Source organism: Pantherophis guttatus, chromosome 6 (assembly GCF_059756535.1).
Source record: "Pantherophis guttatus breed Tessera chromosome 6, ASM5975653v1, whole genome shotgun sequence".
In the NCBI taxonomy this organism is placed as follows: Eukaryota; Metazoa; Chordata; class Lepidosauria; order Squamata; family Colubridae; genus Pantherophis; species Pantherophis guttatus.
This window is the reverse complement of record NC_142068.1, coordinates 22968956-22987388: the sequence shown is the minus strand read 5'-3', so window position 1 is coordinate 22987388 and position 18433 is coordinate 22968956. Positions and strand designations below refer to the sequence as shown.

Genomic DNA, 18433 nt, shown 5'->3' with positions numbered 1-18433 from the left:
TTCGTAAGCTTTTATTATTATTATTATTATTATTATTATTATTATTATTATTATTATTATTATTATAAAAACAAAGTTATTCCAATGAGAAAGTTCTTGCATTTAACCCTTTTTAAAAAAAATCTCTAAGTGTCTCCTTTTCTAATTAGGAGCCAAAAAGTGAATGGCATGGCTCTGTTTTGAGAACTTTTTAGGTGAACAAAGAGCGTTGAGGACAACTAATCTGAAATTGCCTCTATCTTGTTCATGAAAAGGCTCAATTTAGTCCTACTACTGGTAGAATAAATCACAAGTATAGATACATATAGATGCCGCGTAACGGAATGAGCTCCCATTACTTGCCCTAGCTTCTGTTTCGGATAAACTTTTATTAACAAAGTTAAACTAACAAACAACGCTTATAAAGCGTCTTCCAAGGGGAACATCCAGGAACCCGAAACACCTCATAGAGGCAAATAGAGATAAAGATTAAAAGCAACACAACCCCATAACATCTCCCCTTTTCTAATAACAGCAACACTTTCTACAACTTGAGTCTATCAGGAGGGCGTGAGCATCTACCACTCCGAGTAATGACCAGCTCTCTCACATCTGACTCTCTCACGCAGGCCGGATCTCTTCGCTCGCCATTTTCTGAAGCCTCGGATGTTTGGCTATCACCAGACACACCAACTTGCTCAGGGCTGTCATCAATGTCAGACGAGCATTCATTATTATCCTTAAGTTGGTTTGGCTTGGCAACTGACTCTGACCCACCCACAGAATATGAGGAGTCTGGTTGCTCAGCCACACGCAAGTCTGGTTGCTCAGCCACATGCAAGTCTGGTTGCTCAGCCACACGCAAGTCCACACGGTTCCGCCAATATTGGTTTCCTCCAACCTCCACCAAATAGGAGCGAGGTGCCACTTGTTGTAAACAGGTACTCCTTTCCCAACGGCCTGTCCGATCTCGAGGCAGTGGTCTCATCCGAACTCGTTCTCCCACCTTTAACTCTGGCAAGTCTCTTGCAGATCTATCTTATTTGGCCTTTGCCACTTGCCTCTTCTGCCGTAGCCTTTCTGGGACCCCTTGTATCACCACGGGCTCAAGCAACTTATTTGCCACGGGTAAGGACGTCTTTAATCTCCGTGACATTAATTTTTGTGCTGGGCTACTGTCCATACCTTCAGTTGGAGTATTCCTCCAATGTAAAATAGCTTTCCACGGATCGCTACATTCGCCATGTGCTTTCCTACATAACTTCTTAGCAATCTTTACAGCTGATTCAGCTTTTCCATTCGCTTGCGGATGACGTGGCGATGAAGTAATATGATCAAACTCCCACTCAGCAGCAAATTTCTTGAATTGCAGACTTACAAATTGAGGACCATTATCAGTAATCACTACATTTGGTTGCCCGTAATGTGCAAACTGAGACTTACATCTCTTGATGGTGGTCTCAGCTGACAGGTCTGGAAGGAGGTCAATTTCCCAATAATCCGAATAATGGTCCACTATTATCAAGTGCTCTTTCCCTGCATAATTAAACAAGTCCATACTAATGATCTGCCAGGGTCGGGATGGTATCTCGTGTGACATCATAGTTTCTTTCTGTTGCCGATATGCATATTCATTACAGATGGTACAATTACTGACAAAATCCTCAATTTCGCCTCGCATATTCGGCCAGTACAATGTGTCACGGGCTTGTCTATAGCATGCCTCCCCACCAATATGGCTTGAATGGATGCGCAATAACATCTCCGATCTCAATAACTTTGGCACTATAACTCTTGGACCTTTATACAGAATGCCATCTTGTACAGCGATCTCATCTCTGAAGGACCAGTATTCCCTTACAATCATGGGAACTGCCTCTTTCACATCCGGCCACCCACTCAGCACGATATTCTTTAGTGTCTGTAGGGCCACGTCAGCGTCCATATGTTGCCTCAACTGCTGTAACCGCTGATTCGTAACATTAAGATAATCTGCTTGGTTAATTTCAGCAAAACATATTTGTTCCTGTCGCAGCCAACAAACTGTCTGATATTCATGTTCTCCTCCCGTAGCTGTCTGATCTACTGTGGCTCTACTCAGGGTATCGCTGATATACATTTCACGTCCTGGCTTACAAACCACATCAAGATTATAATGCTGTAAACTGAGCATCATGCTTTGCAAACACTTAGGGGCACACAGAAGAGGCTTTTTGAATATAGTTATTAATGGTTTGTGATCAGTTTCAACTGTAATTATATCTCTACCATAAAGGTAATAATGGAAACACTGGCAAGCAAATATGATACTTAAACATTCTTTCTCGATCTGAGCATAGTTTAACTCTGTTGGCGAAAGCGCTCTGGACGCGTATGCAACTGGCTGACCTTCTTGTAACAGACAGCATCCCAGACCGTTCTTACTTGAGTCACTTTCAATAGTAACCATCTTTGTAACATCATAGTATTTTAATACTGGAGCAGTAGTAACCAAGCGTTTTATCTCTTGCACTGCCTGGTCATGCTTAGGGAGCCAGTGCCAAACTGTGTCTTTATCCAACAGACGTCTCAATGGCTGGCACACCTCAGATAAATGTGGCAAGAATTTTGCTAGATATGTAACAAAGCCAATGAATCTCTGCACTGCTTTAGCATCAGTGGGCGGTGGCATGTTCACAATAGCTCTGATCTTGTCTGGGTCCGCTTTTAACCCTTGTGATGTTAAAATATGTCCATGAAAGCGGACTTCTCGCACCTTAAACTGCAGCTTCTTTATACTGAGCCTCAGCTTCACCTGCTTACACCGCTCCAATAGTGCCATCAATTTCCGTCATGATCATGCTCCGCTTCATCATCAGTGTCGCCAGACCCAACTATAAGGATATCGTCAGCTATAGGCTCAATTCCGCTGAGGCCACTCAATAATTCCTGCTGCTTCCTTTGATACGTCTCTGGTGCTACGGAAACACCAAAGGGCAGTTTAAGCCACCTCTTTCTGCCCCAAGGAGTCCAAAACGTAGTCATATAACTGCTCTCTTCGTCCAGTTTACACTATAGGAAGGCATCCCTGGCATCAACAAGTGTAAAAACCCGTGCCTTAGGCAGCTTGTGCAAAACATCCTCTAACGTTGGCATTGGGTAATGCGATCGCTTCAAAGCCATATTCAAAAACTTGGGATCGATGCAAATTCGGATCTTTTCCAACTTCTTAATCACCACCATATTATTTATCCAGTCGGTTGGCTCGACTACTGAAACAATATGTCCCTCTGCTTCATATTTGTCCAACTGTGCTTTAACCTGTGCCTTAATGGCTATAGGGACATTGCGCGGGGCACTTTGTACTGGAGGGACAGCAGGATCAAGTTGAAAGTGAATCTCTCCTGGAACGGATGCAATAGGGCCCTCAAACACCTCCCTATAAACTTGGAGGACTTGATGCTTTATCAATGGTCTCCCCAAGGCTTTGGAGGAATAGGTTTCAACATTATGCAACTCCCTCGGAATGGTAAATCGCATCAGTCCCAAACGCTCACACGTTGAGCCTGACAGTAATGGCTTTTGATCTACATCCACAATTTCAAATTCCAATTTGTGAGTAACCCCACGTATGTTACACTGTGTATAAAATAAGCCTAGCGACTTCATCAGTTCCCCCGAATATAACTTTAACGTGGCACTACTAGGCTGGAGGGGTGTCTCAGGTGCCAATTTCCTTTTATCCTTTAGGCTCATCACATCGCATGTTGCCCCCGAGTCCAACTGACAAGATTGAGTTATATCATTAAATTGAAGATTAACAAACCACTTTTTGCCTTTTGAATGTACTGCACCAATGCATTCTTTCGTATAGATCGCATCTGTGGTAAACAGCGATACATCCTCTAAGTCCGGCGTTTGCTCAACCATATGCAACTTCCTTGCTGCCAGACACACCCCAGCAAAGTGGTTCAGCCTCCCACACACCCTACAGATTTTACCATACGCTGGACACTGATCTTTCCCACGTGCATGCACATTGTCACAGTATTTACACGGTGTGTGGTTGTCTGCTGACAAATTGCGAGGCTTCTGTTTAAACTGCTGCTGTTGCTGATGATTCCTCACATTTGGCTGGTGCCTGGAAGCTACATTAACACAGTTGGTCTGTTTATCTCGCTCCAACACCATCAGCCGTTTATCTGTAAGTTCAGTAGTCCGACATATTTCTATGGCTAATTGCAAAGTTAAACCATATTCCCTTAATAAACGGCGGCGTGTACTTTCCTTGGCAACACCCAAAACTATTTTATCTCAGATTAGTTCGTCTCTCAGGGAACCATAATCACAGGTTGTTGCTCGTTCCTTTAAGCGTGTTATAAAGGCGTCTATCGTCTCCCCTTCTTCCTGCGGGCAGCTGCCAAAAAGATATCTTTCATATATAACATTCTTATGCAGTCTGAAGAAAGCTTCCAAAGCATCCAAAATAGCCTTAGTATCAGTCCTCTGCTCTTCTGTAAGAGTTAAACTATGCTTATAAACATGAAGACATTCTGCACCCATCAATCTTCTTAATGTGGCAGCTTGTACTGCTGCCGGCTTATCATTTAAGCCTGTCGCCAAAGAGTAATCTTCAAACTCTGCCCTAAAATTTTCCCAATTAGTGCTAGAGTCCTCACTTACTCGCATGGGTTGCGGCAGTGGTATATTATCTGCCATGGTGCTATATTTCTTACTTCAAATGCTGAACTTTCAAGGCCGAACCACTTCTGACACCATGTTTCGGATAAGCTTTTATAAAACAAAGTTAAACTAACAAACAATGCTTATAAAGCATCTTCCAAGGGGAACACCCAGGAACCAGAAACACCTCATAGAGGCAAATAGAGATAAAGATTAAAAGCAACACAAACCCCATAACAGTTGCTGCCAACCTAGCAGTTTGAAAGCACGTAAAAATGCAAGTAGAAAAATAGGGACCACTTCAGTGGGAAAGTAACAGCGTTCCATGCGCCTTCAGCGTTTAGTCATGCTGGCCACATGACCAAGGAATCCAATGGTGGGATTCAAAAATTTTTACTATTGGTTGTGTGGGTGTGGTTTGGTGGGCATGGTTTGGTGGACGTGGCAATGGAAGGATACTGTAAAATCTCCATTCCCACCCTATTCCAGAGGAAGGTTACTGCAAAATCCACATTTCCTCCTAATCAGCTGGGACTCGGGAGGCAGAAAATAGATGGGGGCAGGGCCAGTCAGAGTGGTATTTACCGGTTCTCCAAACTACTCAAAATTTCCACTACCGGTTCTCCAGAACTCGTCAGAACCTGCTGAATACCACCTCTGATGGAATTGTCAGACAGCGCTAGCTCTTCGGCTTAGAAATGGAGATGAGTATCGCCCCGTAGAGTCAGGAACTGACTAGCACGTACGTACGAGGGGAACCTATACCTTTACCTATAGATACCTACCTGAAAAAGTTTCTGTAGGAATATTGGATCCTGCCTCTGTAGAACTGATCTTCCTTCCAGACTTTTTCTTGGTGGGATAAGTACCCCTTCACTATTTTAATTAGAACTCTTCGGGTCTAAGAAATAAAAATTACCTATTACCTATTATGACCTGCCTATCAGTCATAAAAAGGTTACCCTATTAACACCAATTAAATAGGCAGGAAGAAGTCAACCAGTTTTTGAGTTCCACAGGGCTGTTTATCTGGCTGGATGCAACAGTGGAGGTTGGAAAGAGGACAAGGAAAAAAAAAAAGCTGGCTTTTTATTACGGGGCAAAATTGGGCCTCACATGTATTCATACTTTTTAAAAACTTTTGTCTTTATTGATACAATGGATTTGATGTGACTTGGAAGAATCTGTATTCCGTGAAAATGTACAGACAACTTTACGCACAGATATGTATATGTATAAAATATACAAAAGTATGAAGGCTATTGCTTAAAGTATTGTAAGCCGCCCCGAGTCTCCAGAGAAGGGCGGCATATAAAAATAAATAAAAATAAAAATAAATAAAAATATGCAGCAGCAAGATTTTTAGGTCCAAGCAGCACCCAGAGGATCAGAGCCCAAGATAAAAATTGTAAATAGAGGTCCTGCATGAAAGAGGTACTCACCTTAGTTTTTCGGAAAGAGAAATAGATGATGCTGGAAACTCCTTTGCTAGCTGGACTGGCTACTAAGAGTTCAGTGGTTTGAGAACTTAGCCTGGTTTCTCCCCTAACCTACAGCTCCACCCTGCTACAGTAAACTCCCTTCTGCCGCCAGCCCAGTTCCAGAGATTTGGTCATTCATTGATAGGGGACGAAAATCCCCATGGCTCTGCTGCCTCCTTTTTTTTTTTACAGGACCGGATCAAGAGCAAATATAAGTCTGGCCACCACCTCCCGCCTTCCTTAGAATTCAAGCGTGCTGTGGGTGCCCATCACCATCTCCAACAGAAGCGCTGCTCAGGTGCGCTTCTGCTGCTGCTTAAACCCAGCCCGGGAAACCACCACAGTCACTTCTGCAGTGCCGCAGTGCCAGGAATATTTTAAAGAAGGTCATCCCCGCCGGGGGTTTGTGTATGGAGAGGAAGAGGAGGATTATTCCCCCCCACCCCCATTCCTATTTATCGATTTCTTCCTTCTCAGACCGTTAAGGTATTTTTTTTTTTTTTTTTAAAAAAAAACGCTTTTCCATTTTGGGAAGCTGAGGGAAAAAAAAAATCTCCCCGCCGTCAGTCCGCCCTTAGCCTTCCAAACGATGCGGATAAAGGCGCAGCCCTCCCGCCACCTTCTGAAGAGGCTCACGCATTTAAAAAGCCGGGCTCGCCGTAAGTTTTTGTTTTGGGGGGGGGGAAAGAGCTCCAAGGATGGGGACATCACAAAACGCTCGGGCGCTTTTTTACGCGACTCTGAGCTTCGCCGGCGTTTTGCGCCACCCTCCCCCCGGTTCTTTCTTAAGCCGAACGAGGTGTATAAAGAGGGGTGGGGGGAAAAAAAACAGCGGCATCGCTGCGCAGGACCTGCAGCTGTTTTGTCATTCCTGGCTTGGCAAGCGAAGGAGAGAAAAAAGAAATAAATAAATAAAAAGAAAAAAGAAAGCGGTGTGTGTGGGGGGAGACGCACACCAGTATCTTCAGACTAAAAGAAGGAAGCTTTTTTCTCCCTTCTCGGGAATCGCCCGGGAGCCCCTTTAGCTTTCGATGCATTTTTAATAATAATAAATAAAAAAAGAAAGAGAGAGAGGCGGGGACGAGGGAAGGTCGGAAGCAGCGCAGAGACGAAAGACGCTGAGGCAACGCGCGCAGAAGCCGGCCGGAGAAAACGCTGAGCCTGCGGAAGCGCTGCGTGGGGCAGAAGGGGCGGGAAAGCCAAGCCTTGCCTTTCCCTGCCAAGGATGCCCCACGCGGCCGTAGATCCCTGACTTACCACCGAGAGTTTCCGCCCCACGCTGAGACACGAAAATGCTCACCCTTACCACCCCCTCCCGCCCGGCCCTCGTTGGCGCTTTTTGAACGAACGAAGGAATGAAACTAACCGGGAACGCGCGCGCTCTCTCGTTGCAACGCGTGGACCGCCGCTCGGTTTGTCTCCCACCTACCTCCCGCCGGCCCGAGTGAGATCCGCAGTGGGGTGGACTTGGGCAAGTTGTGCGAGGAGACCAGGGCGGGTTGGTTATATGAATATAATATAATATAACCAAACCGCAGAGGAATAAAAGAACGTCAGCGAAAGGCTTCGCGCCCACATAATAAAATGCATCTTGATGAAACCGTGAGAGAATCTTCTACTGCGTGAGATTCTTCGCAGTATAACGAGGAATCGCCGCGGGTGGCTTGCAGGAGGGGACAAAGGTCAACCTGTGACCCCGCTTTTCCTTGGATGCAACCTACGGTGCAAAACGCCGACACCTCTTACAAATCCTTCCATTTCTCCCTGTCCTGCCAGAGCTGAAGAAGCTTCTTGGATGAGAAGCGAAACGTCTTCAAAGAAAAAAGCAAGAAAGTCCAGTTGCCTCCTGAAAAAGTACTTTATTTATTTATTTATTTTATTTATTCAATTTATATGCCGTCCCTCTCCGAAGACCCAGGGCGGCTCATAATACACTCAAAAAAATCACTATAAAAACACTTAAAAATTAAAAACATTAAAACCCATTCACACCATTCGTGGCTGGATCTCGTCAGATCGTCAAGCGAGATCAACGGCCCCAGGCCTGCCGGAAAAGCCACGTCCACTGCTTTTTGGAAGGCCAATATGGTGGGGATGGTCCAGACCTCAGGAGGTAACTGGTTCCAGAGAGTTTGGGACCACACCTCTTCTAAGGACAATTAAAAATGGCTTGGATTGTGGATTGCTGGCCCATCGATGCTGCTTGGAAGTCTGGCTTCCTTTATTTATTGACTTTACCAAACCAAAGGTGTTGCTTATAGGGCTTCTTTCCAATTGTGAAGCAGTTTACACTCACAACTCAACAAAACTATAAAAATATGTAAACTATAAAAACTATAAAAAATGTATGTATGTATATATATATATATCAATAAGAGCAAACCTCACACCATTCTAGCACTGCAAGAAAAACACTGAGCTCAGCACCAAGGACCCCACAACAATCTTGTAAGGCAGTGTCACTGGCCCAAAGTCAACCACTGAAGGAGCACTTGAAACCAGATCTTCCTGATCCTATATCTAGCAGTATAACAACACACACTGGCTCTCTCTTAACTTCCATCCTTGCTGTATATCAAACAGAAGAGGGAGGAAACTTCACTTTACCAGCATGTACTGATTGGAAGTGCATGAGAAGTATTCCCAGGTCCCAATGGATAGCAGCCAATTTCTTTGAATTTATGCTTCCGCTGGACCATTTTAAGTATAATTCCCTTTTCTTCTTCCAAATCAACAAGTACAAACTAAACAAACAAACTCACCTTCTGAAAAAAAGATTTATCCAGCAAATTGCAAACTGCTTATTAATTTCCATGCTTAAGTGCAAATTTAAGCAATAATTTTTTTGCTGTTTAAGACGCGATACAAGACATCAGATGATTTGTACCTGTATGGTCTGCTACTGCCCAGCTGTCAATTATTGTAGATAGTAATTCCAAGTCCCGGCTTTTTTTCTTTTGGTGTCTTTTATCCTTAGTTCTTATTTGAAGAGCATAACCTTTCAGAGAACTGTTCACTGCAATGTAGCAAATACTGTACTGTTGTACTTCTTGACAGATTGCTGGTATTACATTTCTTTTTGTCATAGTTTATTGTGAAATGTCAGGTGTATAATAAGGCAAAAGTCAATAGACAGAAAAAGTGTCTGTACAGACCTAAAAAGAGGTTGAGCCTACTTCTCATCCAATCCTGGAATCACTTGTACTGGTGCAGGGGTGAAATGCACTACCGGTTCGCACTGGTTCGGGCAAACTGGTAGTGATAAAAGCTACTGGTTTGGGTGAACCGGTAGAAGCTACCAGTTCGTCTGAACTGGTATTTCTGATGATCAGCTGTGTTGCACGGTTTATATTTGCTAGAAAGCAGGAAATCCTGCTTTCTAGTGAAGCTAAATCGTGTGGCACAGCTGTCTCCCCTTCGCTGTTGTACTTACCTTCCCAAGCCTCCTTTTTCCGCGAGAAGCACGTTTGGTACGCACCATGCATGAGTGCACAGCATGTTTTTGGCGTGCAATGTGCATGCACGCACGCAGCTTTTGGCATGCAGTGCACATGTGCGGTCAGCAAACCAGTGGCAATCCGCTGAGGATTTCACCACTGTACTGTTGTACTTATTTGTAGGTTGTCTGACCTCTTCTTATCCGGCTACAATTCTTGAGAGATACAAAATTTCAAGTCAGTAAGAAAGAATATAAACCTACACTCTCATCTCAATAAAACGTAGGGCTGCACTGTATGTTGAAATTTTTATAGGTCCTTATAAGTGGAAGATACGAATGCAATGCCTGGGGTTACTTGACCTTCTGATTTGAAGAAATGTGATACAAGGTTTCTCAGTGATAGACTAGTAATATTACTTTTGATGCTAATATCCTTCTCTGATGACTTCATGAAGTTTTTGAAATAAGGTGACAATGGCTTGCTAGTGTCTGCATGGTCACATCAATGAAGTTTTCCAGGCAACAGTACAGAGATTATTTGTCTTTGCCTGTTTCCAAGATGTATGTTTTCAGATTCCCAGTCTAGTCCACAGCCCAAGGATTTCTCACTGATTTCCCTTCTCAAGTATAATTACTGAGTCCAGAGAAGGTTGGCTAAGGGTTGCCACTACTTATTGAATAGCCTGAAAAAAGGTTCAGGTTAAGGTAAAATAGGCTAACCATTGTATCCAATTACAGTGGGAAAAATCATAGCTGTTTTTTTTAATGCTCTGGGATAAAACATAACACCTCAAATTTCACTTGCTTTCAGTAAGCAATTGAAGAACCAGATGTTCAAACAAATAAGTATGTTCCTGGAGAGAAAATAGATATACATGCACATATATGTTACTTTTTAATTATACGTATATCTATATTTCAAAATTTGTTAATTCTTACTTTATAGAAAATAATTATAGAATAAACATTCTTTTATTTTCCTTCTTTTTATTGTTGTTGTTAGTCGCGAAGTCGTGTCCGACCAATTGCGACCCCATGGACAATGTTTCTTCAGGTCTTCCTGTCCTCTACCATCCTCTGGAGTCCATTTAAGATCACACCGACTGCTTCAGTGACTCCATTCAGCCACCTCATTCTCTGTTGCCCCCTTCTTCTTTTGCCCTCAATCTTTCCCAGCATTATGCTCTTCTCCAGTGAGTCTTTCCTTCTCATTAGGTAGTCAAAGTATTTGAGTTTCATCTTCGGGATCTGGCCTTCTAAAGAGCAGTCAGGGTTGATCTCCTCTAGGACTGACTGGTTTGATTGCCTTGCAGTCCAAAGGACTCGCAGGAGACTTCTCCAGCACCATAGTTCAAAGGCCTCAATTCTTTGGCACTCAGCCTTCCTTATGTTCAACTTTCAAAGTCATACATTGCAACTGGGAAAACTATAGCCTTGGGAAAACCTTTTTTTTATACTAATCTGCTAATTTTAATTTCAAGAAATTATTTTAGAACATATGAGAAACGAGGACAGGAATATGAAGCCTTTTTGTTGTTCTCTGGTTCCTCCCAGAATCCCTCTTGCCTGGAGCACCTCCAATGTGTATTTTGTTATTATTACTATCAAGCAATTGGATGGAAAATATGGAGATGTTGCAGTCTTGAATTTGTAGAGTTTTACTCTGGGGCAGGCTAATATAAACTATTCATATATATCCCATAACTAATGGTACTTACACCTGAGTATTGTACAAGAATATAGAATTTAGGAAATATACCAAAAGGCAAAGATAATTGCTTTCTTTATTGGCCTATTTTACATCTTTCCAAATAAACATAACAAATTCCAATTTCTGATGAATTTCTCATATGTTCCAAAATAATTTCTTGAAACTAAAATTAGCAGATTAGTATAAAAAGATTTTCCCAAGGCTATGGTTTTCCCAGTTGCAATCTATGACTCTGAAAGTTGGACTATAAAGAAGACTGAGTGCCAAAGAATTGAGGCTTTTGAATTATGGTGCTGGAGAAGGCTCCTGGAGGACTTCTTGGACTGCAAGGCGATCAAACCTGTCAGTCCTAGAGGAGATCAATCTTGACTGCTCTTTAGAAGGCCAGATCCTGAAGATGAAACTCAAATACTTTGGCCACCTAATGAGAAGGAAAGACTCACTGGAGAAGAGCATAATGCTGGGAAAGATTGAGGGCAAAAGAAGAAGGGGACAACAGAGAATGAGGTGGCTGGATGGAGTCACTGAAGCATAGATCATAAAGCATTTCTTTCTCTTTTAATTTTAAGGTAGCTCAGTGCTTTTTTCTTTTGTCCAAAGTGATTGTTTTAAATATGTTTTACTGTATGTAAACAGCCAAAAATAAATTATGATTTTTTTAAGTTACAGCTTTTTAGATAAAATGTAATTTAATATAGTTTAAGCTAGAAATGCAAAGAATGAAGCCAAGTGGAGATATGGATAGAAGAGTATTCTTTTGTTTTCAATTTGAAGGTCTTGAAAATGATAAAGAAGCAAAAATGATTACTTTAAACCTTTCAACATACAAATGAAAGACCTCCATTATTATCTCAATATAACTGAGTCATGGACAAGGAAATAACTATCATAAATTCAGTATATGTGTCAAGGAGATTTCAACATGGGAAAATGACAATTTAAGTGTTTTTAAAATCGTAAATCAGCTTTTTTATATAATGATCTAACGTTCTATCATATAAGTCAGTAACATGCATTGATAACTTTTAAACTGGTACTTGTCCTGCAGGCTACATCCTGCAATATCATATCTAACAATTTTTATTTTTTAGAAATTGGTCATCTCTGTTCATTGGGTGTGGAATTATAATTTCACAAAAATATTGACTTAAGCTTTATTGTAGGAATAGAATTGTCAATGAACAGGTAAAATGGTTACACATTTGTTAAATGGGTTTGTTTATTTTTTACCCCACCTTCTTCATTCCAGTACAATGCACACACAAGCTCGATAAACCGATAAGAGATTAATATGGTCCCAAGCTGTTCCACCCACAAAAAAAGTCCCAAGATATCACTTGGACGTTCACTTTATGAATTGCTAGAAGTGTTCGCATTAGGAGAACAAGTTTTCAAGTATTTACATGCGAAAGAATCTGAAATAACAAGGAAGAAAAGGGAGTGGTAATAGTTATAGGCATACAAGAATGTGGAAATGTACCCTGTGTAAGATGAACAAATTGTACCAATATTCCCTGGGGGTTTTCATGGAAGGTTCAGAGTTCACATATTATTTTTTTTTCTTTATAACTGTGGGTCCCTTCACCCATAGCTGTTATTATCTAGCTGGTTAATACTCTTCTCACTGACAATAGCCTTGCATTCCTTTATGAGCGTTCAACCATTTGGCTTGCCTGCTGCAGTGAGTGAAGAGCAGGGGTGCTATTCAGCAGGTTCTGACAGGTTCTGGAGAACCGGTTGCGGAAATTTTGAGTAGTTCAGAGAACCAGCAAATACCACCTCCGGCTGGCCCCAGAGTGGGGTAGGAATGGAGATTTTGCAATATCCTTCCCCTAGGAGTAGGGAGGGAATGGGGATTTTGCAGTATCCATCCCCTGGAGTGGGGAGAAATGGGGATTTTGCAGTATCCTTCCCCTGGAGTGGGGTGGGAATGGAGATTTTGCAATATCCTTCCCCCAGGAGTGGGGAGGGAATGGAGATTTTGCAGTATCCTTCCCCTGGAGTGGGGAGGAAATGGGGATTTTGCAGTATCCTTCCCCTGCCACGCCCACCAAGCCACGCCCACAGAACCGGTAGTAAAAAAAAATTGAATTCCACCCCTGGTGAAGAGGAATTGTCTCAGACCCCATATAAAATATGTAATATAATTTTATAATATAAAACCACATAATTAAGTTTATGATCTTGTGGGACCACATTACTTGCTGTCCAGGGATGCATTGTGACCTTTGGGCCACTGGTTGGCCATGCCTGCTTTAAGGTTGGTCGATCCCCTTAACAGAGCTTCATCTCACAGGCTCATCTGTAATAGGGCTTCCAATTTTCCTACAGCTACTTACAACCTTCAGTATCCTCTCCTGGCAATAGGGTAATTAATACAATGGCATGTATGGCCATGGTAAATAGTAAAAGAGGGTACCCATCATCGAGGAAAGAGCATTTAAAGGCCTTTGAAACTGAGACAGATAAGGGAATATAAATTGAAACATAAAATGGTTCATAAAACACTCCTTGGAGGAAGAAGCATTGAAGGGGAAAGGAGCATTCATTGGGGAAATAGCATTTAAGCAGTAGTGACAGAATAGTAGTGAACAATCCCTGGTAGCTAACAAAGAAACAGTACGAACAATGCATCTTTTAGGGGGAGAAACAAGGCATGCCTACATAAACCTGTGCAATAGAGAAGTGGAATGAGCAAGAGGGAATGAACACATGAATATTACAGAAGCGCCTTAGTGTTGGTTCACAAAAAACAAGGGTGAAAGAAAAGGGGGCCAAGAAACTTGGCATGCTTCTTGACTTCCAGAACTCATAATCCTTTTAGAGCTGGTGACTCCTAAAATGGGCTAATTTTATTCATTGATTGATTGATTGATTGATTCATTCATTCATTTGTCAAGCACGTATTAGATAATATATATAAGTATAAGCATGAACTGAATACATAAAATGACTACAATTAAAGGGAACATTAGGACAGGGACGGTAGGCATGCTGGTGCTCTTATGCACACCCCTTACAGACCTCTTAGGAATGCTGAGGTGAAACCCTTCCACACTGTGAAATCCAAAGTCATCAGGGTTTCTCCAGGGATCTGGGAAGGCAATGGCTGGAGGGACTTATAGAAAACCTAGCAATGGGTTGGAACTGCACTTAAAGCTCAGAAGGCTCTGCTTGCTTCATGGTCATTCTGGTTAAGTCCCAGGGATTCGAAAAGTTTCCCTGCAAGAAACAAAGGGCTGCAAGGAGGGTGAGAAATCAGAACTAGTTCCACAGCTTCTGCCTTGAGTGTCTTTAGTTAGAGATGGACATCACACTATGAATTTTCTTCTCAGAAGAAATAAAGAGTTAGTGGGATGGACAATTCAAAGCTAGATGCCCAGTGAGGGATGTCAGCTTCAAATGGAGACAAAATAAAAGGAAGACTTTTTCTTCTCTGACTCGATGGTCCCAACAACGGGCTTTTTTTGGGGGGGCTGTAAAATTTGTTTGTTTGTTTATTATTTATCAATCAATCAATCAATCAATCAATCAATCAATCAATCAACAAGTACAAGGAAACAAGTAGCAGTATAGACATACACATGGACACATGAAAAAAATTTGGCACAAATTTATGATGTGTCTGATTAATGTGAGTAATTTATTTACCAACAGAATGCATAGCTGTACCCTCCATCTCCCCAAATGACAAAATTAAGCTAAAGGTAATGTTTGGAAGATGGTACGATCATATAAAGGAACAATAACTGCTCATAAACCTTGCCCTGTAGTAATCCTACATCTGCTTCCAAAATTTGCCATGCTGTGAAGGTTCGCCAAACGTGGAACTTTGTATTTAAAAGGAACGGAAGCTGAGCGAAAGCCAAGCGAAAGTGAAAGGGGTATTAAAAGTAGAAAAGGGAATCCCCGGTGTTCAAAGCAAAGCAGCCCAAGGTGCATGTGCATGGGGAGGTACTGGTACTAACTGTAGGGGCAGTGAGGTCCTCCCGGATCCCCTTTTTGGATCCGAAAAACCCAGGCAGATTTCATGAAAGGGAATCTGTGTCCTTCTTAGAACCTTTCTTTCTGAAAAACGAAGGAGGATCACCTGGCAACAGAAACTAACACAATGGGACCCATCTAGCAGCAGAAACTCACCACATGGCACCTGGGAAGATTACATCAGCCATCAAGGCTAGCTAAGACCCCCACCCCCTGGGAGTCTGACAACCAATCAGGATACTCTTTCGGGGCCCCAGGAAGTTCAAAGCCAGAGAGAGAGCATAAAACCCAGGGACTCGCTGTATCTCACCCCTTTTTCTGTTCAGGAACTCAAGCCATGTGATCCTGTCCACCATTAAACCATCTTTCTAAGCAGTCTCCATGTTTCCAGTGTCCTTTTCCCCACTTGGAGCTGAACCCAGAAGGATATTTCTTCCTACAATGCAATAGAATTAGAGAAATGGCAACAATTATGGGGAAGGAATTATAAATTGACAATGGCAACTGCATTTAAAGAAAATTTATATAAAATATTTTATAGATGGCATATGCCACCGGAAAGATTAGCAAAAATGTTTAAGGATAAATCAGCTAAGTGTTGGAAATGTTCACATTTGCTGGGATCATATTATCATATGTGGTGGTCATGTACAGAAGCTAAACATTATTGGTCTAGAATACAGAAATGGTTGGAGGAAATGCTACATAAACCTACAGAATTAAAACCAGAGTTTTTCCGATTGGGTATTCTGCCAGAGAGATACAGTAAAGAAAATGTGTATTTAATAATACATATAACAACAGCAACAAGAATTGTATTTGCACAAAATTGGAAGACAGAAAAAAATCCTGTGAGAAGGTGAAGTAATAAATTTTTTTTTAGAATGTGCAGAAATGAATAGATTAACCTTAAGAATAAAAGATAGAGAGGAATCAATGTATTTCAGGATGTGGGGAAGATTTTATGAATGGTTAGAAAAGAAATATGGTTAAAAAATGATAGATAAATGAGGGAGATAATAGAAAGGTAAATGATGGAGAGAATAAAAAAGAAATAGAAATCTAGATGATACCAGAGAAAATTGAAAAGGGGGGAGGGAAGAAAGAAGAGTATAAAAATAATGTACAATTATGATGGTAATATTGATATATAGAATAAATTTGAAAAGAAATTGAAAGAAAGTATATATGATTAGAATATAAGAATTGGTCAGATACCAAACAAGAAGAATAATATGATATAACAAAGAAGATAGAAAGGAGAGGGGAGTAGAGGGGAGGAAGAGGATTCAATTAATTTAGCAACTGGTTCTCTGTCCTAATGACTGGCTGGGTGGGTGTGGCCATGGTGGACATGGCCAGTGGGTGTGGCAGGCAGCACTTGGCCTCTGCATCTCCTGGGGGCGAAAACGGGCTTTGGGAGGGAGGTGCTGCCCCCCGCTCTCCCGCTCCCCCACCCCGTTTTGGGCCTAGGAAGCCTCCCTGCACTTACCTGGGAGCCAGAATGGGGCACGTGGGGACTCCTGGGAGGGGCGGGATGGGATGGGGCACGGTCAGACAGTCAGCAGAACTACTGGTTCGTCGAACAGGATGTAAAATTAACATCAGGTTCACCCGAACAGGTGTGAAATAGCTGAATCCCACTCCTGGGTGGCCTAGAGGTGGAGCTCTTGCCTCACAATCAGGAGGCTCTGAGTTTGATCTTTGGTAGAGACAGATATTTCTCTCTCTGGGCACAATGAAACTATATCTGCTGAAAAAACTTAGCATTGGTGACAGGAAGGGCATCTGGCCAGTAAACACTCTGCTCCATTCAGTTATCCGGACTCCATCCTGCAAGGGATTATGGGGTTATTAAAAGATGATGATGATCACACACACACACACACACACACACACACTGCGATAAAAGAAAAAAAAATAATTCTTCTAGCTGGGCTGACCTCTTTGGCATCAGCCATTTAATAGAAACCCAGCTAGAAGAAAGGAAACAAGTTTGGATTTGCCCTAAATTCATCTATTTTCCCAGATTTACATAAACCACCAACTACATTAAGCAATGTTGTGCATTTGCACAATATAATGAGCTATAGATTAAGAAAATGGACTAGATTTGTAGACATAGTATTCCATGCACACATACACACCATGGGTGGGTTCTACTTACCTTTACTACTGGTTCGCAATGGGGCCACCCGCCCTCACTCGCTCAGAAGCATTCTGATGATGTCAGGGTCGGTGGATGGAGCCTCCTGCCGGTTTTACTACCGGTTCTATAGAACTGGTGCGAACTGGGGGCAACCCACCACTGATACACACATATACAAACACACGACACTAATCAAGATTCACACTAACCAATCTTGGCAAATTAAGCAAATGCAGCTATTGTATCTCTGACCTCACTAAATGCTGAGCACATTGTAAGCCGCCCTGAGTCTCCGGAGAAGGGCGGCATATAAATCAAATTAAAAAAAAAAAAATGCACCGTGGGAATACAGCCTTTGTGCATCATGGCGTGTGTGGGTGGGTGGGTTTGGTTGGTGAAAATGTTCTGGGAACTCTAGAGGAAAGCAAATGTTAGAATAACAATCAGTTCAAAATCAGCTGCTGAAAGAGTCACACGATATGTTTGTTTGATATTTTGATAATAATATTTTGATATTTTACTTTGATATTTTAATAGTGCATGGGAATGTTGTATAGATAGGAGTTTGAAAACATGGAACTGCAAAGTAGTTGCCATGTGTTTTCAATTATTTGCAGACACTGACCAAGTCAAGAAAAAAAAAAGACATTTAATCATCTTCCTCCTGCCGTTGAGACCATCACCTGATAGGATTAGGAGCCTATTAGGCTTTTCTGCCTGTATATGTTATTCATCTTTTCTATTTCTTACAAGTACATAGTAGATTTGATGTTTTTTATACAAAAGTTCTCATTGTGAAATAATATCTGCAAGTCCCACCTCCTCCCTACAAATCACTTTTATGACCATAATTTACGACAGCATGGTAAACTGCAACATTAAGCTGCAGGCAATAACTACCTTCTGTCAAGCAGGATCAACACTGGTATTTATGTGGGCTGAAAAGTGATTAATTTGAGTTGTCAAACATGTGTTTTTCTTGCTTTAAAAAAGAATGTGAAGGAAGATTTTTGAGAGGAGATAGGAAA

At 41.9% G+C, this 18433-nt stretch overlaps 1 protein-coding gene across 7 annotated transcripts in view; it reads right to left on the bottom strand.

Moving 5' to 3' along the window:
• SPTSSB (serine palmitoyltransferase small subunit B) overlaps positions 1-18433 on the bottom strand; it is a 32587-nt gene that overhangs the window by 13298 nt on the left and 856 nt on the right. For 2 of the 7 annotated variants that reach the window (XM_060683058.2, XM_060683056.2), the window contains exon 2: positions 15567-15692. In XM_060683058.2, the coding sequence (XP_060539041.1) occupies positions 15567-15612 (46 nt within the window). In that variant the 5' untranslated portion in view covers positions 15613-15692. Of the gene's footprint in view, positions 1-6083; positions 6554-7488; positions 7592-8884; positions 8904-9009; positions 9182-15566; positions 15693-17423; positions 17717-18433 lie in introns of those variants that run through there. The other 5 variants (XM_060683055.2, XM_034439066.3, XM_034439069.3 and 2 more) reach the window with 5 other exon arrangements.